At 65.1% G+C, this 22,361-nt stretch overlaps 1 protein-coding gene across 4 annotated transcripts; it reads left to right on the top strand.

Annotated features, from left to right (window-relative positions):
- The first annotated feature begins 1,233 nt into the window (after nucleotides 1-1,233).
- OSBPL2 (oxysterol binding protein like 2) lies at nucleotides 1,234-21,101 on the top strand. 4 transcript variants are annotated; one of them, XM_037153538.2, is made up of 14 exons: nucleotides 1,234-1,339; nucleotides 8,298-8,447; nucleotides 9,642-9,786; nucleotides 10,089-10,164; nucleotides 12,265-12,399; nucleotides 12,828-12,925; nucleotides 14,284-14,466; nucleotides 15,705-15,812; nucleotides 16,366-16,455; nucleotides 17,417-17,540; nucleotides 18,740-18,877; nucleotides 19,506-19,629; nucleotides 19,855-19,945; nucleotides 20,904-21,101. In XM_037153538.2, the coding sequence occupies exons 2-14, from the start codon at nucleotides 8,411-8,413 to the stop codon at nucleotides 21,004-21,006; spliced, it is 1,452 nt and encodes a 483-aa protein (XP_037009433.2). In that variant the 5' UTR covers nucleotides 1,234-1,339; nucleotides 8,298-8,410; the 3' UTR covers nucleotides 21,007-21,101. The 4 variants fall into 4 exon arrangements, with proteins under 4 accessions (XP_037009433.2, XP_053527174.1, XP_053527173.1 ...); XM_053671199.1 differs by lacking the exon at nucleotides 1,234-1,339 and adding an exon at nucleotides 1,539-1,977; XM_053671198.1 differs by lacking the exon at nucleotides 1,234-1,339 and adding an exon at nucleotides 2,498-2,855.
- The last annotated feature ends 1,260 nt before the right edge of the window (nucleotides 21,102-22,361 follow it).

Raw genomic sequence — 22,361 nt, forward strand, 5'->3', positions numbered from 1 at the left:
CTCAGCCCAACCCCTGCCTCGGAGGCCCCCTCCATTCACTTCTGCCCTGCTGTTCACAGCCGAGGTCAGCCCTGGACTTCAAGGCACTCACGTCCTGCTGGGGGCAGAGGCCCAGCCGGGGCTGATTTGTGGAAGAGGCAGCAGCGAGCGCAACCTTCCGAGTGCGCTCTGCAGTCCACCTCACTGGCTTAGACAGAAAGGGAAGGCCAGGCCACAGGGAAGTCTAGAGTAGAGGTTGCGAGAGGTGTGGCCGGTCCCAGGTGACTCGGCATTTCCTCTTGTTTTCCTCTGGGTCAGCTTCACTCCTAGGTGGCCGCTCTATTCATGGTGGCAAGAAGCCATCAGTAGCCCTGATGTAAGCCCTGTACTTACATCTTGCTGTCACCTCCCCCAGTTCTGGGAAGGCCTGTGAGCAGGTGGGAGAGTCATTTGACCTCAGCTGTCACTGAGCTTTCTGACCCTCAGCCGCCAGCACAGGGTCACCTGCCCACCTCCTAGCCAGCCAGGTTCATCTGACTCCACCTACTACTCCAAACCAGACCTGAGACTCAGGTGGGAGGAGGGTGGGAGACACCTGGTTTGCAAAGGAAGCTCTTGGTGTTGGCAGGCTCAAGCCCACACGTCTAATAAGGATGCCAGCTCGGGATCTGACTCCAGAGCATCTGGGCTTAACCACGGAGCCACTGCAGGTCAGTGGGACCCCCAAAAGGTTTTAAACAGGAGCAAAGGGTCAGGAATGCAGCCAGAGGGTAAATAGGCTCCAGATTTTGGTGAGCAGTGAAAGGCATGCCAAGAAGAATGAGTGGTGGGGAGCCCTGCCAGATGCTTAGCTGGGGGAGGCAGTTTTGAAAGGATGACTTCCGCCCCCGCCCCTAGGTTCGCCCTCTGGGTTGTGAGGCCTTGGCACACAACCACCTGCCCGCGGAACGTCAGCCACCTGACTTGGTGTTTGTAAACTCAGCTCTCTAAGCCACGCCCCTTCCTGCCTCCCGCCCGCCCCTCGAGTCAATATCTGCATAACCTGCCTCTCCGTGCTATGATTGGCTGTTCGCGTCGTCACTCCTTCGTGTAGGCCGGACCCCCGAGGGAAGGAGTGAGGTGCTGCCTTGGGGAAGTGATTAGCATAATCCCATCTCTCGGCTCTGAGCTCAGGTCGAGCGCTGATTGGGCGAGCAGCCGTCTAGGCCACGGCACGGGGCGCCTTGAGTGGCTGGTGTGGGCTGTCAATCGATGGGGCGGCCGGCCGCACTTCCGCCTCGGTGTCAGTGGGTCGTGAGCCTGTGTGGGGGGGCGGGGCGGGCTACGAGGCTCTGCAGGCGCCGAACAGACTAAGGTCCAGGTGAGTGACCCCGGCCCGGACCCCGGCCTCGACCCCGCGTCTCCCGGAACGGCTTCCGGCCTCCGGCGGGCCCGGGCCCCGGCGGGCGGCGGGGAGGCCGGGCCCGGGCAGCCGGAGCCCCGCGGTCCCCGCGCCGCGGCCAGGCCCCGAGCGGCCCCGGCCCACGAGTCCCAGCCCCCAGGAAACTTGGGGGGGAGTTGGCGGGCGGGGCGGGGCGACCCCCGGCCTCACTCGTGCGTTTGCGGCGGGAGGTCGGTCCCCGGCCGGTGGCCCAGAGCCTCTCCCGGGGGGACCACCTGTGCGTGCGCCCGCCCCCCACCCTGCTTTGTTTTGTTTACAGCCGGCCGGCGGGCGCGCCCCGCGGTCGGCCGAGGGCCGGGACCCCGCTCGCCGAGACGCGGGGCAGGCCGTCCAGTCGGAGAGGGTCCTCTCCTCTCAGTTCAGTTTCGGGACCCAGGTCGCTGACGCTGCCCGCTAGTGCGCGCAGATCCAGGCTGCTTTTCACAGCTGCCTTCCTGCTCCGCTCGATTTCGGCCCGGTCACAACCCGACGGTGGCTGTGCAGGTCCGTGAGCAGCTGGGACAGCTGGGCCGTCACAAGTCAGACCTCCCAGTTCCTGCGGACAAGGAGCTAGGGAAGTACGTGGCTCCTGGGGCACTCCTGAGCGTGTGTGGGGGTCACCTCCTAGGAGGCTGTGCTCCTGCGTCGGGGGTTTTCATCCTGAAGGGTCCCTGGAGAACAAGCTCGGGACCAGGAACCAGCCCCTCTGGCCTTAGTCCCTCTTCTGGGGCGGCCTGTGCCCATCTGGCGACGGGTCTCTCACCGTGTCCCAGCTGCCACCCCCTGGGGATGGCGGGAAGACACCTGTGGAAAGCACGGGTCCTTCCTGACAGTGCTGGGCTGTGGTGTCTTCCCAGGTCCCCCTGCCCCGGGTCCCTCCTCTGTGACAGGCAGCAGCCTTTGGCCCAGGCTGGGCACCCCCTTGCTCCTGGCTGAGGTCAGGAACCTTGTGTGCGGCCTTCCTCTTTGTCTGACCCCCTGCCTGGCCGGTGTTGTCATTTTAAACACAAGGATGAGGAAGCAGGCCATCTCCCTAGTCAAATTCACCTTCCTGTTTTTCCCTCCAGTGCCCTCCATTAGAGGCTGGCACCCAAGGTGGCGGTGGCGTGTGGCACAGCTCCAGGGTGGCCAGGAGCACCTCACAGCCCCTTCGTCGGCACTCCTCAACGCCCAGGGCAGCATGGTCCTGAGCTCATGCCGGTGGGGGCTGCGGAGCAGAGAGGCTGCACCCCTTACCCCTCGGCAGCCACACACAGCAGCGAGTGCACTTAGCAGCGGGAGCGGGCAGGCCCGGGGGCTCACACTCTGCAGCACTTCTCCCCACGGCCTTGTAAAGCCGGTCTTGTAAAGCTGGCCTCCTCGTTCACAGCGTCCCCTGAGCAGTTTTCTGTGGAGCATCCCAGTCGCGTGGCATCTCCGTGTGTCAGAACGTTGGTTCTTGCCGCATCCATAATAGGTGATCATTTTTTATAGGCACACATGCTTATAAAGCCGTTGTATTTCTTCCAAGGTGAAGCAGCTCCCCATCGTTCCCAGCTGTAGCTGAAGCACCTTGTTAGTAGTGGAGTCGTTGCATTTCTGGGGTGAAGGGGGGGTTGTGGGCGGAGGGTGGTACCTCGGGCGCTGGGGTCTGGCTCTGGGTGCACTTACTGCAGGTGGCTGTGAGGGCGCCGCTGGTCCCCTCGCCTGCGCTCAGGGCCAGGCTCCGGGCTCCGTGTGCTGGTCGTCACTTCAGTGTCCAGAAAGTGCAGCTTTCATCCTGGAGCCTCTGCTCTGGGCAGGTGGGGCTGCTCAACCTGGAAATGTTGTTACATCCAGCTCACTACAAAAGTAACACTTCTTTTTGGTGCAGACAGTTTTTGAAACATTTCATATACTTTCATACTACTGTGAAACCGGGAGCCGCCCTCTCTGGCCAACACTGCTCTGGCTCCCCGTGCGGAGCCCAGCCCCTCTTTCCTGGGAGTGGGAGCGAGGCCTTGGCGAGCGAAGGAAGGCGTGTCGGGCTTTCGTCTCTGAACTGAAGTGCTGACCACGGGCCTGGAGGTGACTGACAATGTTCCATTTGAGAGGTTAAGGCTCCTTCGGGGGGTCAGAGGGGACAGTGAGGCTGGAGCTGTAGGGCTCTGGCCCCCCACCCTCTAGCTTGGAAAAGGGAGGTGACCTGGCTGCTCTCGCCTCCAGGGTCCCGGCCCACCCAGTGGGTTGTTGAGCAGAACACAGGTGAGGAAACGTGAGGGCGAGGGTCCGGTGTTGCCCTGGGCGTCAGCACACACCCGCGGCCGCCAGCCCGGGCGTGCGGAAGTTGACCACACCTGACGGTGACCCCCCACACACACACACAGTGCAGTTCGGAGGTGAAGCCGAGGGAACCTGCGGGAATCGGGTTTGGTGCCACCGTGTGTGACCGTGGAGCTTTGACCTGGCCCGTGCTCGAGCGAGACGGTGCCCGGGAGAAGCCCCTCCAGGGCCTGTGGGGACTGGGCTGTCGCACGGCCACAGGCCCAGGGCCCGGGCGCTTGTTTGGCGATTAGCGGTGGTTGTCAGTGCGGGGCGTGACCCTGAACCTGGCGCACTTTGAGGCTGATTTGCAGCTTATCGAGACTGAGAGGAAGTCATGTGTGAACATGACTGCGTTTTAAGAAACAGGTGAATCCTAAGAGTTAATATTTCAGGGTCTGGTTAGACACTTTTTGCGGTTTCCATGGACAGTGGCTAAATTATAGCTCTGCTATAATTTTTGCTTTTCACAGTGGTTTTCCTAGGAAGTCTCAGGGGTTGCATGGTCCGGCTGAGCCTGCCTTGGGCACGTGGGGCGGGGGGCTGGCGGCAGCACCTAACAGCCGTGTGGTTGGATGAATGTTCATTAGCTGTGCCCATGAACTAGGTGGTGCTTCTGTCCTTTTCTTCCCAGATTCAGAAGAGAACTTAGGGTCACTGGGCAGGATTTCAGCACATCGGCATTTTCCCCACTGGCCCCCCGGTGAGGCCGCCCCCTGATCCCTGCCGTGAGCCACGCGGTGGGAGGGAGCCTTGGGGGTCTGCCTCTGAGCAGTGGGGCCGGCTGAGCCACCTGACCAGGGCCCGGCGGTGTGGAGCTGGGGGCTCTGGGCCTGGCTGCACGGTTCCATCCGAGAGTGGCCTGGGCATCTCCCTGCCCTGGCTCCTGTCTTTTCTAGAAACTGCCAAGGCCCGCCCCTGGGAACCGGCTGACTGGCTCTTGCTGGGGCAGACCTGACGAGCTCATTCCTTGACCAGAGGGCGGGACCTGTGGCCTTGAAAGGTGCTGAAAGGTCCGGGAAGCCTGTTCCAGGCCCGTGCAGGGGCCTGGGCAGAGGCGGCCTGGGAACTGGCTGCGGGGAGTTTTCCCGACTCCAGGGTCCCGGTGAGAGTGGCTGGTGGGGCGGGCGTATGGTGACGCAGAGGGAGCGGCTGTGTGTCCCCTGAGCAAACACCGGCTGCTCCCAGGCAGCTGCAGCCTGGCACCTGCGCCACCGGCCCAGCTGGAAAGTGACTCCTGCCCATGGGCGTCAGTGGCCGTGGCCGCTCTGGCGCACGAGCAGGCGCTCGTTGAGGACTGCAGCGGCGCCGGGGTTAGCGGGCACCTGTCAGACGCCGCGAGAAGGGCCAGGGACATCTTGTCCTGGACTCGGGTGAGTCAGGCTCTGCGTGTCAGGGCTCCACCGAGACCCCGCCGTGGGAACGTCTCAGCGCCACGGGCGGTTGCCGGGAAGGAGGCCGGGCTCCTGTGTGGCTGCGGCTCTCAGCACCGCCCTGCTTCTCGGCTGCCATGCGTGCGTGCGTGCGTGCGTGCATGTGTGTGTGCATGTGTGGGGCTCGGTGCCAGTGCAGGGTCCTCGGGTGCAGGTGTGGGGGGGACCCGTGGGATGTGCAGGTCTTGGCGGGGGGTGGTGCCCTGGGCAGGTGCCGGGTGGCCCTGGGCTCCGCGGTGCTTGGGGCTCCCTGCAGGGCTGTGACCTCGTTTTGGATCAGGGGTGCCCCCCGAGGGCTAAATGAGCCGCCTGAGCCACCTTCCTGGGGGAAAATGAACACAAACAGAAGTTTGTCATCTTTTCCCTTCCGTTTCTCTCTTTTTTAAAAAATAATATTTCTCTTTTAAACATTGTTATCTATATATATTTAAAGACTTTATTTATTTATGTATTTATTTATCTTTAGAGAGAGGGGAAGAGAAAGAAAAAGAGAAGGAAGAACAAATATCAACCTGAGGTTGCCTCTCACGTGGCCCCTACTGGGGGCCTGCAGCCTGGGCATGTGCCCCAACTGGGAATCGAACTGGCGACCCTTTGGTTCTCAGCCCACACTCAATCCACTGAACTACACCAGCCAGGTTTCTCTCCCTTTTTTAGGGAGGTGTAGAAATTCAAGGATTTTCTTGGCCTTGGTTTAAACCCCACCCGCACTGGGGCCCAGGAAGTGTAGCTGGGAGTGAGCAGGGCGGGTCCCCGGTCAGGATGACACATTTCCCGAGCAGTGAAACCGGTTTGGAGGCCGAGCAGGTGGAAGTTGGGGAGAAGCAGCAAGGCAGGACCGGGGCTGGGAGAGGGCCGCGGGCGAAGGGCGGGGGGTTGGGCCCAACTGCGTGTCAGGTGGAGGTGGCATTCGAAGCTTCCTGCCCGGCTGTGAGGGCGCCACGGGCGGGGCGGCGGGCACACAGGCAGGGCGGGTGCCCCGGGACGCAGGGCCCCCCCCCACATGCCACAGGGCTGCGATGCTGGGGCTCCCAGTTGTCCAGTCGCCACCTGCCAGGGCAGGGCCCTGCTTCTGGCCCTCAGAGGTGGACAAGCAGAGGGCAGTAGCCCTGCTGACCGTCTGATTTCTCTGCTGGTCTGGGGCTCAGGATGCCTGCCTGGAAGGGGCTATAATCTTGCACACACACACCCCCCCCCCCGCCCTTGGTGTTTGAACTGCGCGTCTGGCTGTCACCGAGTAGACCAGTGGGGTGTGTGCGTCCTCTCCCGGTCGGCGGGCCGCTGAAATGGCCTCAGGCTGCCCGGCAGTGTGAGCGGCAGTCGGCTACAGGCCTCTGCTCAGGGAGGCCCGGCCGCTCCGTCGGGGTGGGGCCCACCTGGGGCCCACCCGCCACCTGCGGCGCCCGTTCCCTTAGTTAGCAGTCCCTTCCTCTCCACTGCGGCCGCAGTTCCAGCCCTCGGCGGCGGCACCTGCACCTTGCGGCTGCCGTGCCGGACAGGGCAGGGAGGGCACCCGGGCCAGGCCGTGGGGGCTGGGGCGTGCGGCGGCAGGTTGAGTCGTCGCCTGCATTTGTTGTTTTGTGCCCTCACCTGAGGACAGTCCCATCCAGAGAGAGCGGAAGGGCGGGGTGAGAGCAACGACGGGGTGAAGGAGCCGCACGGATCGGCTGCCTCCCACACGCCCCGACGGGGACTGAACCAGCAACCTTCTGTTTTCTCCGACGGTGGGCCAACCAGCCGAGCCACGCGCCACAGCACGAGGCCTATCTTTTAAGGTCTCCTGAGACGCGTCGGTGGCCTCACGGTCTGGGAGGGTGTCCCCTGTGCCCCGATGAGCCCCGGGTCTGCTGCTGCGTCTGCTGGGTTGAAGTCCTCTGGGTGCGGATCTGCCGTCTGCTGGTCGCCTGCTACGTGTTCTAAGGTGTTAAAAAGATTTTGTGTTATTTGAACAAGTCAAATTCAGAATTCATACCTAACCTGCAGAGCGGACTCGCAGTTCCCGTGACATTGGGAACTTTTCCCGTTTTCATGGGCTTGCGGCCTGACTGCCCCGCCCATTTCTGCAGAGCAGAGATCCTCCATCTCCGTGACCTGGTCTGGAGAGCCGGTCGCAGGTGACCAGCCAGTCTCCTAGGGAAGCCGAGAGGGCGGCTGCGTGAGGCCCCAGTGCCAGTAGCCCTGGGAGGGCAGGCCTGTTGCATTCTGAGCTGGGGTCCGCGAGGGCGGGATGCGTGGCCCTAGTGGGCAGAGCTGGACGGGCTCTTCCCAGGCCGTGGGCGCTTTGTGGGAAGCGGGCAGGCCCAGGGGGCGTCTGGGCTGGTGCCTGGTGGGGTCCCGTGCAGAGTCTGGGAATGAAGACTCGCCGTGGCCAGGGAGGCTCTGCCGGGGCTTCCAGGAGGTGCCGGGCCCCAGGGTGGGGTGCAGGGTGGGGTGCAGGGTGGGGAAGCGAAAGGAAAGGAGGCACAGGAACGCGGTGCCTGGTGGCGTGGCCACTCCGTGTGCACAGAACGGGCCCACTCATGCCGCTGGTCGCCAGGCTGCACGGCACCTCCACGGCTGGGGGTGGGGGGTGGGGGGGCCAGGCCCCCCCCTCCCATGGTCAGAGCCGGGCCCTGTGGGGACAAGGCCCTCCTGTGGCTGTTGCGTCTGGCCGCCCACGGAGTGCCGCCCCTCCCCATGGCACGGGCTGACGTGCGTGGGGGGACCTGGAGCCTCGGAGGAAATTGAAGTGGGTGTCAGCTTGTGCTGACAGCTCCTCCGGAGCCGGAGACTGGCTTCGGGTTGAGGGGAAACAAATATTTTAACGTGGTTTTCCACTTATAACACCCGCCTGCTTCTGGTAAGGGCCCGCGGGACCTACCACACGGCTCCCACGAGAGTCTGCGCCCGCGTGGGCCTGCGCTCACTCCATTGGGTCCACACAGCTGTAGGGTTTGGCTCTAAAATAAAGACAGCCCTTCACACACCGGCGACGCACCGACGCGTCTGCTCCTGGGCGGGCCCTGGTGTCCTGTCCCCACTCGGGTTTTCAGAAATCGCGAGTTTGCTGCCAGACCTTTCATTGTACCCCTTTGCTAAGGTGTAATTGAGCTTGATTTAAAAAAAGGATGAGTGGGTACTTGAAAAACGTCGCTAAACTGTGAGACTTCGGAAAGCTAAGTTTGCCAAAATGTTTCTCCCCCCAGGTCTTCACCACCATCGCACCCCCCACGTGCCCCCGTGCAGTGCCAGCCCATTGCCCATGTAGACCCGGGCGAGGACCCGGTAGGGACTGCAGGCGGGCGGGCCGGTGCCGAGGATGGACGGGGACGAGGAGTTCTTCGACGCGGTCACAGGTGGGCGCGCAGCCGGCCCGGGCCAGACCAGCCCTGGGGGTGGGAGGGCGGGCCAGAAAGCCTGCCCCCGGGCCGGCAAGTGGACTTGGGGAGGAGTGTGGCCTGGGACCTCGGGTCATAAGAGAGGGCAGCCGAGCTTCAGCCTTCAGGAGCGGGGCCCGTGGCGCCAAGGGTCGAGGGTCGGTTGGTTTTCCACTTCTCCACGGCGGTGGTGAGGAGGGATGTGGCCTGGCCCCCGGCAGCCGCCCTCGCATGTCAGAGCAGGGACAGCGGGGCCTGCCGGCTGGGCCGGGGTGACCACGTGGGGCCGACCAGAAGGCCAGGACGGCCCTCGCTCTCTGCCCGCCACCCGTCACTCCGGAAACCCAGTCGTTTCTTGCTGGGGACTGCCGGTGGGGGGGCTCCAGGAGGCCGGGACACTGGCAGCTCGGAAAGGCTGCGGGGTGTCCGGGGAGGGCCTTTCTGCACAGTGGGGGTGGGGCGGCGCTTCCCTCCTGACGCCAGAAGGGCGCGGCTCAGTGAAGGCTCCCTGAGGGCCGCCACTGTCCCCCGACTCACTCTGCTCCCCCAGAGCCCTGGCGGGGCGCTCCTGTCACCCCAGAGCTGCTCCCAGGGCGGTGCAGTGGGCCTGGGGCACAGACTGGCAGCCCGAGGCTCTGACTGACCCTTGTCGGAACCCCCAGGAGGAGTGGAGTCCTCTTTCACGGTCGGGGTGCAGGCGCCATGCGCTGCGGAGGAAACTGAGTGCCCCTCAGTGCAGGGGTCAGGGAGCTGCCAGGGCTGCTGGCTCCGGCCTCGGTGCATCCCGCTCCCCTCGGGGGTCCCGTGCGCACCTCCTTGCCCCAGGGCCAGTGTGACCAAGACCCCTGGACACATCTGCCCTCTCCCGGAGACGCTTGGTAGAGCTCATGCCCGGGTCTGTGCGGTGGCAGCCCTTGGTGGGTGGGGACCGGGTGGGAGCGGCAGGTGAAGTGATTGTCACCTCGGTCCTCTGGTTCCAAACAAACAGGCAGGAAGAGCAGCACCAAGTGTCCCGAGCAGCGGAGCAAATGCAGGAGGTGCAGGGTGGCGGCCTCACTGCCCGGAGCATGGGCTCTCACCCTGTGGCAAAGGAGGACGGCGCCCCCTGCAGGCAGGGCAGGGCTGCGGGTGGCTGCCCCCACCACAGGGTGACCATCCGTGTGTCCTGTGCAGGCTTTGACTCTGACAGCTCTTCCGGGGAGCTCTCAGAGGCCGGTCAGGGGGTCCCTGGCCCGGCTGACGTGGACACCGGCAAAAGTAACGGCACTGGCCAAGCCGAGGAGAGGCCCCCTCAGGAGAATGGGGTTCAAAAGCACAGGTATGTCGCCCCGAGTCCGTGTTCCAGAACCTTCCAGTGTGTCTAGTGGCCCCAGCGCACTGTATCCCGGGCGGCACCCCACACCGGCACAGCCCAGGATTTCCAGACCCAATGCCGCTCCGTGTGGGCCTGGAGACCCGAGGCGGCGCTTCACAGGGACTTTCTACACGCCCCAGGCACGCGGGGCACAGCGGCCTGGCCTTCGGGTCGGAGGGGAGAGAGGGTTCCCCAAGTGGACCGCGCTGTCCTGGGCGAGTCTGCGCTGCACTGGCAGTGACAGGCGCCGGGTCACTGCTTTTCAGGACACGCCTGCCGGCCCCGGCTTTCACCAGGAGCGACTTCAGCCTGTGGGGCATCCTGAAGAAGTGCGTGGGCCTGGTGAGTCGCCGCTGTGGCCCCCGCCGCGCGGCGGGAAGGCACTGACTTGGCGGGCGGGGAGGTGGTTGACGAGGAGGTTGCCCTGCACAGGCGGCGACGAGCCCCTGGTCGGCTGCCTTCCGCAAAGGGCACCAGTGGGGGTGTTCGTGGGCTTCACGGAGGGTGGACCCCAGCAGCCCACCCACTCGAGGTTGCAGGCAGAGCCCAGATGCTCTCAGAGTCTAACCGAGAAGAGGGTCCCCAGGGTGCCAAGGCACCGGCTCTTCCCGTCCTCTCTCTGCTGACAGCCAGGGCCCTCACCTGGCAGCGGGTGGGCCCATGCTCAGCCGTGTTCGGGGACGGCCCCTGCTCTGGGGAAGTGCACCCACTGCCCCTCAGGTGCCCGTCCTGTCCTTCTCACGACCCCTGCCTGTGGCCCTGGTCCATCTCTGTCCTCTTTCCCGGGGGGACCTCCATGGTGTCAATCAGCAGTTTATTTTAGAGAAAGTTTGGACCCCACAGGGAGGTGCTGGGCAGCCCTCACCAAGGGGCACACTTCCTCATGGGGTGGCGGCGGTGCGGTGACCCAGCAGAGGGACCCGCAGTGACGTTGCTGTTGGCTGGACGGTCCACTGAGTCCTTCCCGCAGGCAGGAGTTGCCACGCTCAGACCCGGGCACGGGCTGTGGCCGTCGCCGTCCTCGGCACATTCGGGAGCTTCCCTCTCGGAGGCACTGTCTCCGCCTGTGACCAGGCCACTCAGGCACAGAAGTGTGTCTGGGGCCCTCACCTTGTGGGAGCCTAGCGCCCGAGGCAACTTTTCCACAGCTACCCAGTGACGCCGCCCCCCAGGGGCCGATGGCCCACGTGAGAGCTGGGCAGGAGCACAGGGTGGCTGTCCTGTCCTCGGAGCGCCCGGCGGTCACCACTTCAGAGCACACCCCCCCACCCGCTGGCCCGAGACAGCTTCCCACCACGCAGAGCAGCTGCCTCTGGGCGAGGGCGCCTCCGCCCCTCCCACCGACTCCGCCCCTCCCACCGACTCCGCCCCTCCCACCGACTCCGCCCCTCCCACCGACTCCGCCCCTCTTGTGCTCGCATCCCTGACGTGTCGCCAAAGGGCAGGACTCTTTGTAAACACGACCCCAACACCGTTGCCGACTTTTGCAAACCACGTAATTCTTTGGTGGCGGCAGGGCGCACGCTGTTCCAGTGTGCGGCATCTCTTGGGCTTTGGACTCTGTTCTGTGGGGGCCTTCCGTGGAGGTGGTTCGGGGCTGGCTTTCCAACCGAAACCTGCCGCAGTGCATGCTTTGCGCTCCGTGCCGCGCGCCGGGACCCACAGGCTCTCCAGGGCCGAAGGTCATGGTGGCACCGGCCGCCCCTCCGGGCTGGCTCTGCTAGGACGGCGGCGGCGAGAGGCATCAGCAGCCAGTGTGCGCTCTCCTTGCCGTCTTTGAACACAGGCCTGGATCACAGAACCCCCACATGGGCAGCCCGGCCCCCAGCCGGTCTTTCCTCTGTCTTACCCCCTGGGGTTTGCCCCCCCAGCTGCCCCTGCCTGGCTCGCCCTGCCCTGCCCCGTCCAGGCCCTGCAGGCAGCCCCTGGTCCAGGGACGGGGGGACTCAGGACCTGGGGCCCCTGGGAGGCTGCCGGGCAGGAAGGCAGCCACTGTGTTGGGATTTGTGTCAATGATGCGTCAGACTTGGGGTGACAGGGTTCCTCCAGCTCCTCCTTCTTGTGTGTGTATCTCTCCTGAGGGTGACGGGGGCCAATGACTTTTGGATGGTGTTTTGGGAGCATGTTTCCGAAAGTGGCGTCAAGGACACCCCGCGGTGGGGGGAGGCCCCCAGGGGCACCGGTGCGGTGGGGCCCTGCGGGCGCGGTGGCCACCGCTGCCGCCTGGCTGTGCGGGTGTCCGAAGTGGGGACGGGGAGCGTGGCGAGGCGGAGTCCGAGTGACAGCCGTCCTGTGGGGGAGCACCCGGGGCGACGTCAGGTCCCCTCCCGCAGTCCTCAGCCGCTCCCAGAAATGCCCTTAGAGGACTACTACGGGTGTGGGGTGGGGGCGCGGGCAGGGTTTCCGGGAGGGCTGCCTGTGACGCCCCCGTCGGCCCCCCAGGAGCTGTCCAAGATCACGATGCCCGTGGCCTTCAACGAGCCCCTGAGCTTCCTGCAGCGGCTCACAGAGTACATGGAGCACACCGCCCTGGTGCACCTCGCCGCCCGCCAGCCCCGGGCCCTGGAGCGCATGCAGGTGGTCCATGCTGCGGAGGGCAGTGGGGGGCTGGAGGGCGGGCCGCAGCTCTCAGGGGGCGTGACCCCCGTGACGGACCCCGTCACAGCAGGGGCCCGGCACGCCCCAGCACAGGGCAGCTGCGCCAGCCCCACAGGGATGCTGGGGACCTGCGTGTGCACGTGATGTGTGCCCCTGTGAATTCACGTGCGTGTGTGTGCGTGCGGGCAGACACACCGCCCTTGCCGCAGGGCCCGCCAGGAAGCACGGGCTGGGATGGGAAGGTCCAGGGCCCTGCTGCGAGTGGCTGCGCAGAGGTGGCGGTGACAGAAGGCGCTTCCCCGGACGCTGCCACAGACCCGTCCCGAGGGGCAGGCTGAGCTGTCACCAGAGGGGGAACCCTGACTCGGACGAGCGGGGGGCCTGCTCACAGCCCATGTCGTCCCCAGTGCGTGGCTGCCTTCGCGGTGTCGGCGGTGGCTTCCCAGTGGGAGAGGACCGGCAAGCCATTCAACCCACTCCTGGGAGAGACGTACGAGCTGGTCAGGTGAGGCCAGGCCTCCGGGGAAGAGGTGGGGGCAGGTGTGTGTCCGCTCTGGTCTCGGGCCACGTGGGGCCGGACCGTCCCCGCTGGAGGCTGGCAGGCCGGCGTCTGCAGGCCGCTCCTGTGGCGGGCGGCGAGGGTGGTGGTGGGACATCTCCAGGCGTCTCGGTGGGACCTCGAGTCAGCTGCTTCAGAGCCGCTGGTCTCGGAGTCTCAGCCGTGGAGAAAGCAGGAGGCGTCAGAGAGAGGGCAGCATGTGCCGTGGGGCTGGTTCGCGGGCGACAGAGGGCGTGTGCAGCAGGTCCCGGGCGGGGACTGGCAGGGAGCGGCCGGGCGCCTTCAGTGTACGGACGGGGAGACTGAGGCCCAGAGGCCGGACAGACTCGTCCGAGAATCGCTGCTAAAGGGGCCTTGGTTTGGATTCAGCAGTGTTGTCCCCTGAGAGGCTGGCCGAGCAGGCACCTGCCGCCACCTACCACGGCGTGGGTGCGCAGTCGGGACGGGGTCAGCCTTTCGTTTCATTTCACTGGCCGGCAGAGGAGCTCACACGCCTCTGGGCTCCAGCCTGGCTGTCTGTCACTCCTCCGTCCTGGTGCCCACACGTGTGCCATGTCTGCGGCTTGTGGTGTGGCCAGGACCCGGCGGCTGCCCTGGTGGGGCCGAGGAGCGGAGCCCAGTCCACCCCGGCTGGTCCTGGCACTGCAGATGCCCCCACTTCTGTCAGATGGGCACCAGTCTCAGACACCACGTGCCGAGGCAGCCGCCTTCCAGAGCCTAGTTTTCAACTCTCCTTCCCCTGTGATGGCTGGAAATTCAGAACCCAGTGAAGTCAGTAATTATGTGCTTTAGCTTCTGTCATTTTTAACGACTACAACTGTAGGTGTGTTCACAGTTCCGGAACAATTTAAAAATGACATTTTTATTGAACAAGACAGTGTAAAAAAACTCCCATTTCCTGGACAGAAATATCTTAGGGCCCAAGACTTCGCATCTCGAAACTTCCAGGGGCTGCGGGGGAGGAGGCTGGCGGGCCCCTGGGAAAGGCGTGCGGCCCTGGCCCTCGGGCTGGGCAGTGGGCGCTCCCGGGGCCTCGTCCTGACAGGCTCCTGCAGACCTGCGTGCTCGGGGAGGCCTCGGGAGCCCAGCTCACACGTTTGTGCATGTGTGCACAGGTGTGCATGCGGTCAACGTAGGGCAAGCGGGACGTCAAGGCGCAGGTCACACATTTCTAACTCGCGTGGCAGCGTGCAGTGGTCCCGCCTCCCAGTGTCCCCGCAGTCCCAGGGTCGCACGGCCTCCGAGCCTCGGGCCCCCGGGTCCCGGAGTCGCTGTGGCTCATGCCCCGCCCCCCGCCCACCCAGGGAGGACCTGGGCTTCCGGTTCGTGTCCGAGCAGGTGAGCCACCACCCTCCCATCAGCGCGTTCCACGCCGAGGGCCTGCGCCAGGACTTCCTGTTCCACGGCTCCATCTACCCGAAGCTCAAGTTCTGGGGGAAGAGTGTGGAGGCGGAGCCCCGAGGCACCATCACACTGGAACTGCTCAGGTGGGCGTGGGTGTGCGGACCTCGGCAGCAGATGCGTCTCCAGTCCAGTCGGAGCCCCCACCCAGGTCGTCCATCCTCTCCCCCTCGGCGTCTGGCTGATCCTGCGTGACGCCCCCACGCTCCGTAGGCCAGGACCGGTGATCCCACCATGGGGGGCTTCTGAGCGCCAGGGCCTGTGCGGCGTCCTGTCAGGGCAGCCGGGACGGGGGCCCCCTGCTGTACTGTGCACGGCACTGGCTTCCCTCAGAGTCTAGACACACTGGGGAAGGCCACTCAGACAGAAGCCCCTGTGGCTCTATGACCTCGTCTCACAGGTGGCCCAGCAGTGGCCCCAAGCCCCAGGGGCCGTTGCTGAGGCCAGCCCTGGCTGAGTGTCGAGGAGTGAGTTCCAGGAGTGGAGGCGCCTGAGGGGTCACCCATGAGGCTGCCCCACCCTGTCCACTCTGAATCTGAGTGCTCCGTACCACATAGGTCAAAGATACCTCGGGGAAACCGAGGCGTCCCCAGCAGTCACCTGGCTGCTGCGGAGCCATTGCAGCCGCAGTCCAGGCCGGAGGGCAGGCGCGGTGCCGAGGCAAGGCTGTGACCAGACCCCCAGTGGAGTCTGTACCCCGTCGGCCTGGCCTGGCTGGCTGCAAGAGGCCCACAAAGACCCTGGGCAGCAGCAAGGTCACCAGACCTGGGGGGACAGCCCCTTCGGGGAGACGTTTGGGCTTCATCTGGGAAATTCAAGGAATTGCAAATAACTGCCGTGAAATACGTCACACCGAGCTGATGTTGCCCTTAAATGTGGCTCTTCGACACGGTGTCCCGGGGACCTGGGTCTGGGGACGGGCTCACCTCACCTCCATGGGGGCTTGTCTCCGGGGGTCAGGCCTCCGGGGAGGGCGAGGAACCAGAGGGACGGTGAGTGCCATGCAGTCAGAGGGGCCGACCCCGGTGCCCACTGGGCGCCCGCGCACCTGCCTGCGCGGTGTGCCCTGTGGACACGGCCCCCTTTGTCTGGGCTTCATTGGCATTCAGGCAGACGCTCTGTCGTCCCTACAAGGCAGAGGAGAGCGCGGTTTCAAACGAATGCTAAGTGAGTCGCCGCCTCGGAGGCAGTTCAAAGCGACGCTCGGCTGCCGCGGGCTTCGAGGCAGTGACGCCGCTCTGTCTGGGGTTTCGCCCCTGGGCCGGGCGGTCTGGGCCCGGACGGTCTGGGCCCGGCTCTGACGCGGCCCCGGCCTCCCTGGCAGGCACGAGGAGGCCTACACCTGGACCAACCCCACCTGCTGCGTGCACAACGTCATCATCGGGAAGCTCTGGATAGAGCAGTACGGCACGGTGCGGATCCTCAACCACAGGTAGCCGCCGCCGCCGTGCCGGGGCCCGCCGGGCGGGCACACCGAGGGCTGCTGCCCCGGGTGGTTTTCTCGCAGCCGGCCTGTCGCGCCCGGCCGTGGGGCCCCCGCTGGACCGCGGTGTCAGGACAGGGAGCCCGAGTCCATGGGGGGTGGGGCGGGTCCTGTCACACACTCTGTGTGGATGGCACTTCCCTTCTACTCACGAGCTGACTCCTGAAACGTCAGACAACACAGAGCAGCGGTGTGGGTCCCCGGTGACAGTCCAGTGGCCACCCCTGCCCTGCCCCCCGGTGCCTGCCATTCCCTCTCCCTGGACCCCACCACTGCTCGGCCCTCCCTGCCACAGCTCTGCTGAGAGGCCACTGACCCGTCAGAAAGTCCGCCGTTTAACGTGGACGCACAAGTGACTTGTAGTTTGTGGGCCGACCCTGCAGCCGTCCCCACGGGGCCCGGAGCCTTCCCAGCCCTGGGAGGCCCCGCACCCTCGGCTGTGCCCCTGCCGCTGCCCCCCTCGCCCTCCTCGCCGCAGAGACCTGTGTCTCTCCCCCCGCAGGACCGGGGACCGGTGCGTGCTCCACTTCAAGCCGTGCGGGCTGTTCGGGAAGGAGCTTCACAGAGTGGAGGGCTACATCCAGGACAAGAAGTAGGTTCGCTTAGGGAAATCTTGTGTCTCCTTTGTGTGTAGAAAAGTCATTCCGTGATCGGGCGTAACGGGAGATAAAAGACAGGTTTTCCATGTTGTTTCTGCACGTCGTTCTCTCTCGAGGGCGAAAGACGAAATGGGGTGTCGCCACGGAGCCGAGGCTGCGGCCTCACTCTGAGTGGAGACTTGAAATCGGGCGGGGTCCCCCCTCTCGCTTTACCTGCCGCCCGGAGCTGCCTCCAGAGCCTCGTGTCCTGGGGACGGTTCTTTCCAGTCTACGAATCGGGATTTTAAAGGCTTTGTGACCAGAGAAAGGGTCAAAGGCGTTTTAACAAATTTTCCGAGCTTTTTCCTCCCTTTGGGTTATTAGCCTTATGTTTTGGGTCTAAATCTTTTCCCCAAGTAATTTGGGCCATGTAACATCACAAGGCTCCTTCCAGCCCCCCAAATCTGCACGTGTCTGGTGAGAGACAAGCCTCTCTGTGACTTAGCAGGTCTCCTGCACGGTCCTGCTCTGCTGGGCCAGAGGCTGCCCCCCGGGCAGCCGGGAGAGCGCCCCACACTGCGGCTCTGCCCGCCCGGCCCCTTGAGATAAGTCAGGACTCTGTGCCAACCTCCCGGCCAGCATCCCGGCCCCGTCAGCAGCCCATCCCTGGAGGAGTCCCCTGGGGAGGGTCCCCAGGAAGGGGCCTCGCTCCTCCCGGAGCCGCAGGGACTGACTGGGAAGGGTCTGCAGAGGTTCGCTGCTGCCCGAGGAGGCGGGCGGGCAGCGGGGCCCTCGAATGGCGACGGAGGTAAGGCCCACTCCCTGCTCGGGGCCTGGTCCCGGGCTTCGGAGAGAGGGAGGGTGCGCGCAGCCCCGGGAGGCAGCAAGTCTCGGAGTGCCGAGTCTCTCTCCGACACACGGGCGTCTCTGACCCTCCCTGCGGCTCCTGACGCGGTCCAACCCCCTTCGTTCCAGCAAGAAGAAGCTGTTTGTCATCTACGGCAAGTGGACGGAGTGTCTGTGGGGCGTGGAGCCCGCGGCGTACGAGTCCTTCAGGAGGCAGGGGCGGCACAGCGAGCCCCTGGGAGCCACCCAGCCGGTAAGGTGCCGCCCGCCCGCCGGCCCTGCCCGGGCTCCCGCACTGCTGGGGACGGGTCCCAGGGGAGGGGACACACAGACTCGCCAGTCGGTGGCCTCTGTGTCCTGACAACAATGTCGGCCGCCCGGGTCCAGGCGAACCAGGGGCCCCTCTGTTCCCCAGGAAACGCCGAGCTGCGCACACCTGGGAGCCGACCCCCGTCTCCCGGCCCCTCGTGGGCGCAGACCCCTCCCGGAGCCAGCGAGGCCACTCCTGGTGTTGGTGGGGTGACGGGCAGTGGCCCCGCAGTGGCATGCTGTGCCAGGACGGCCACTCCCCAGGGCCTGTGGGCATCCGAGCCGGCAGCCGGAAGGGCTGGTTCGAACAGGTCCTGTTTTCTGGGTGACACACTGGGCCTTGGTGTGCGGGGTGGGCTCCTAGCCGGGTCCTCCGCCCGAGAACGGGAAGCTCGTGCTTCCTGGGGCACCGCCCCACACTGCTTCCTGCGTGTGGTCAGGCCTCTTGTGCAATGAGGCCTCGCCAGCAACAGGCCGAGTGTCCTGTGAAGACACACAGGCCGGCACAGCAGACCCCTTGGGGTCGCCACGATGTGTGTGCTCAGTGCCCTGTTGCTGGGCCACCTGGAGGTGACAGCGCCTCATCCCAGCTCAGCTCTGGGACCTGCCGTGTGACCGGCGGGCAGGGGTGGGCAGGGGTGGGCAGGGGCAGCCCTGCAGCTGCGTCGGTCACGCTGACACCAGGCCTCTTGCTTTTGAAAGGCAGCTGCAGGGCAGTGCCTTTGGGGGGAGGGGTGGTCTCCGGGAGGGTGTGGCCTACAGGTGCAGCCCCCTAGTCTAGACCGTGTCTGGGCTGGGGGAGCGAGGAGTGGGTCCCCCTCAGCTCGGACAGAGCCCCCTTCTGGACGGTGCCGCCAGCTGGTGGTGGTCAGACGCGGAAGCGCGTCCTTTCCCGGCTGCTTTCCCAGGAGAAGAGCGTGCCTGGCGCGGCCTCCGTGCCGTCCCGGGGGCCCCAGCGCGGGGGCTCTCCAAGGGGGCGAGCACACAGAAGAGGGAGCCCTGGACTATGGGGCAGGGGCCAGATGGGCAGCCGCGTGCCCTTCCCTGGTGGGCATCTCGCCTCGCTCAGGCTCAGCATCCTGTCCGGAAGGCGCTCCCGGGGCCGCCGCCCTCCCGCGCCTGACCCTGTGCTCTGCGTTCCAGGACAGGAGTGCTGAGCACGCTGACGGGGACGCAGGCGACTCGGGGGATGCCGTGCCTGAGGCTCCAGAGACTGTGCAGGTTGTTCCTGGCAGCAAGCTGCTGTGGAGGGTCAACAGCCGGCCCCCCAACTCCGCGCAGGTCTGGGAGCCCCTCCTCACCCTGCTCTCTGCCAGCCCTGCCCCCTAGAGCCTCCCAGGTCCCGCCCCCAGAGCCACACCCAGCTGCCCAGGGGCACAGGCAGTGCCTGGTCCACGCGGGTCCTGGGGACCCTTGGACACAGCCGACCCACACGTAGGCACACGAGTGTCCCTGCTCCGGTCTGCGGGCAGGGCCTGGAAGGCATGCGCCCAGCACCCTGGGGACAGGCTTGCAGAGACGCTGCCTCTGACTTGTCACTTTAGATGCCTTTTGGCATTTGTGTTTGGAAAACTTGCAATTTGTATCACACACAGTAACATATTGATAGTTCTATAGTACAGTGTAATAAATTGTACTTTTTCATGTTTTAAATTGTATGTTGTTGACATGCAGAACACAAATACAACATATAACTTTTCATGGCACCATCACGCCCTCTTACAATGCAGAGTGAGTGTAAAGTAAACAAGCCACTCACCCCGGAGATGCTGGGGGACAGCCCTGCAAGCTGGGCACCTAGAGAGGGGGCCCGGGGGACGAGGCCGGTGCGTCTCCGGCCAGGGACGGGCGTCTCCGGGCACAGGAGGCCGTGCCCAGGGGAGTGCACATGACGGCCCTCTGCCCGCAGATGTACAACTTCACCAGCTTCACCGTGACCCTCAACGAGCTGCAGCCGGGCATGGAGAGGACGCTGGCGCCCACCGACTGCCGCCTGCGCCCCGACATCCGGAGCATGGAGAACGGTGACATGGGTGCGTGCCTGTGTAGGGGGGAGGGGCGGGACCCCACCTGGGCCCTGCGGACACCGTCGTGGCAGGGGCACGGCCCAGAGCTCCCCACGTGCCCGTGGCTGGTGGGGTGCCGGGACCGAGGGCCCTTGATGCCGGAGGCCTGGCACGTGGGTGCGGTTCCCTGGTGGCTGCGCACTGTCCCCCCGGTGAGGGCGGCTCCTTACCCAGACCATGTGCTTGGCTCAGACCTGGCGAGCCAGGAGAAAGAGAGGCTGGAGGAGAAGCAGAGGGAGGCCCGGCGGGAGCGCGACAAGGGGGACACCGAGTGGCAGACGAGGTGAGGCCGGGCCGTGGGGCGTGGGGACAGGGAGGAGGACCCCCCACACACACACCTGGGGCTGAGCAGAGCCCTCCCTGCCTGTGTTGCGATGGCGGCGGCAGCCCCGAGCCCAGCGCTGTGCCCACCAGGCAGGTGGACCAAGGCCCGGAGCCCCCCGCCCTGTGTATTCGGCCCTGAGCACTTTCTCAAATGTGGCAGATTTACAGAGAAAACATGGCCAGAATGTTCCCCCCACTGTCCCCACCCCCCTGCTCCCTGTGGCCACCAGGTGGCAGCAGCTCTCTCACAGGGTCGGCTCCCCCAAGGGCTGCCAGGTGTCACCGTGATTTCAGAGTCAGGGTCTCAGAGATCCCCAGGGGAGCCAGCGGCTCCTCAGGGTGCAGCTCCTGCCGCTGTGTCCAGGGCCTGGCACGGTCCCCTGGTGGCTGCCACGTGGGTGTCGTGCTCAAAACCAGCCTCCAGCGGTTGGGCCTCCAATTTTGTTCAGTATTTTACTCTCAATAGTTTGGTGTGTGGAGTTTGCTCTGTCTCAGAAGAGACAGGTTCAAACTAGTTAACATCCCTTCACTGTTTCTTAAGCGATTAAAAAACACCGTGCAAACATTGGTGTTTGTCCTGAGAAGACAACCACTCCCACCTGTGGGTCCCCACACCCGCCTCCAGCACACTGCGGACGTCCCCAGCTGTCCCCACAGCATAAGCAGATAGGGGAGGGGCAGGTGGCCATTGTGCTGGGGACTGGGGACCCTGACCCCGCCCCTCCCCAGGCCACAGCCTGCATTGCCTCACCTGCGGAGGCACGGGCGGGCCCCTCGGGGCTCAGGCCCCTCTGGCAGCGGGCCAGCCCGCTGGTTGGCTGCGAAGTTCCTGAGGTTTCAGCCAGGAACTGCGGCGTGAACCAGGACTGTGTCCTCGCTGAGCGGCCGCCGCCCCTGACCCGCACCCTGTGTTGCAGGTGGTTCCGCCCGGGCAGGAACCCGCACACGGGGGCCCCCGACTGGCTGTACGCGGGCGGCTACTTCGACCGGGACTTCTCTGGCTGCCCAGACATCTACTGAGGACCAGGGGTGCCCAGGGCCCAGACGGCTGCCGGGCCGCGCTCTGCCCGCGGCTCCTCCACACTCCGGTCCGCAGAGCTGGCCTTTCTCAGGATCGTGTTCGGGGAGAGGGGCGGCCCTGGCCAAGCGCTTGACCCCAGTCACCTCCGGTTGCCAAACAGCGGCACTGGCGCGGCCCCTTCATAAAGCTTCCCGTGGGGGCGCCGTGTTTTCATCGAGGTCTGAGAAGAAGGTCCTTCAGCCCCCTCCGGTGACAGAGTCCGTGGGGCGCAGTGGCCAGCAGCGCCCCTGGTGGGCCTGTCTCGAGAGGAAGGAGCAGGAAGGGGCCGGGTGCGTCCGGGAGGCAGTGTCTGCAGTGTCCGGGACCCCTGCCGGCAGGGCGCCCACTGAGCTTCCGTGCTGCCAGGGTGAGCCTCTCGGGTGTCAGAGCAGGGAAGTGAGTAGCTGTCAGATTCGTATTTTCCACCAGTCTTCAGTAACGTAAACACGACTTTTAAATACTTAGTTAAAAGTACTCAACTAGGATCTGCTGAAGGCAAGACATGCATTAGTCACCGTCTGTGTACGTCTGTCTACAAGGAGGCACCTCCACGGCAACCCCAGATCACGGCCTCGGCCGCTCCTCCCATCGCCAGGGCCCCTCGTCCTGAGGGCCACGCCTGAGTCGCTGAGCGGGGGCCATCTGAGCACGCGTGGCTTGTGCCCACAGCACTGTGTCCTGGTTTTCCAGCCTGTGTGTCTGACACGGGCACAGGCGGGTCCCCGTCCTGGGCACTGGGGGTCGGGGCAGAGGCTCCATCCGGGTGGGCGAGGCTCCACGCTCGCGCCTGTCGGCCTGGTCACCGCCCCGCACTCCAGCGGGAGACAGTCTGCTGTGTGTGGTGCACGGGCACACATGAGCTCAGAGGCACACGCAGCACACACATGTACACCTGCATGTGTGACCTCAAACGCGCACATGCACAGGGATCCCACGTGTGTGAGCACACATGTACAGCACGTGCGCACACGGTGCAGTCACGTGCCCTGTGCATGTGCACACACATCCCCACACGCAGAGGTGAGAGTGGAAGGCTCCATCGGAGAGGGTGTCGCCGTGGTGTCCGGCTTCAAATCACAGCTGTGATTAAAACACGATTGGCAGCAAAGATCCGCTCTGAAGGCGTGACTGTGTCACCTCAGCTACTGGCGGCCACCGGGCTGCCACAGAGCCCTGAACAAGGCCACGTGGCTGTCGATTCACTGCCCATTTTCCCGGGAGCCCTGGGCATCACCTGCAGTGAACGGGCCGCCCAGGGTGGGGACGGCGGCTGCCTCCGGGTGGCTGGGCCAGCACAGCTCTGCCCCAGAGTGCC

This window comes from Artibeus jamaicensis, unplaced genomic scaffold (genome assembly GCF_021234435.1).
Source record: "Artibeus jamaicensis isolate MK-2021 breed Jamaican fruit bat unplaced genomic scaffold, CSHL_Jam_final contig_685, whole genome shotgun sequence".
In the NCBI taxonomy this organism is placed as follows: domain Eukaryota; kingdom Metazoa; phylum Chordata; class Mammalia; order Chiroptera; family Phyllostomidae; genus Artibeus; species Artibeus jamaicensis.

Excerpts from the sequence above, each read along its gene's own strand:
- OSBPL2 (XM_037153538.2), top strand. The coding sequence starts at position 8,411 with ATGGACGGGGACGAGGAGTTCTTCGACGCGGTCACAG. Across the intron at positions 15,813-16,365 it reads GTGCGGATCCTCAACCACAG|GACCGGGGACCGGTGCGTGC; the intron begins GTAGCCGCCGCC and ends CTCCCCCCGCAG. Across the intron at positions 19,630-19,854 it reads CATGGAGAACGGTGACATGG|ACCTGGCGAGCCAGGAGAAA; the intron begins GTGCGTGCCTGT and ends TGCTTGGCTCAG.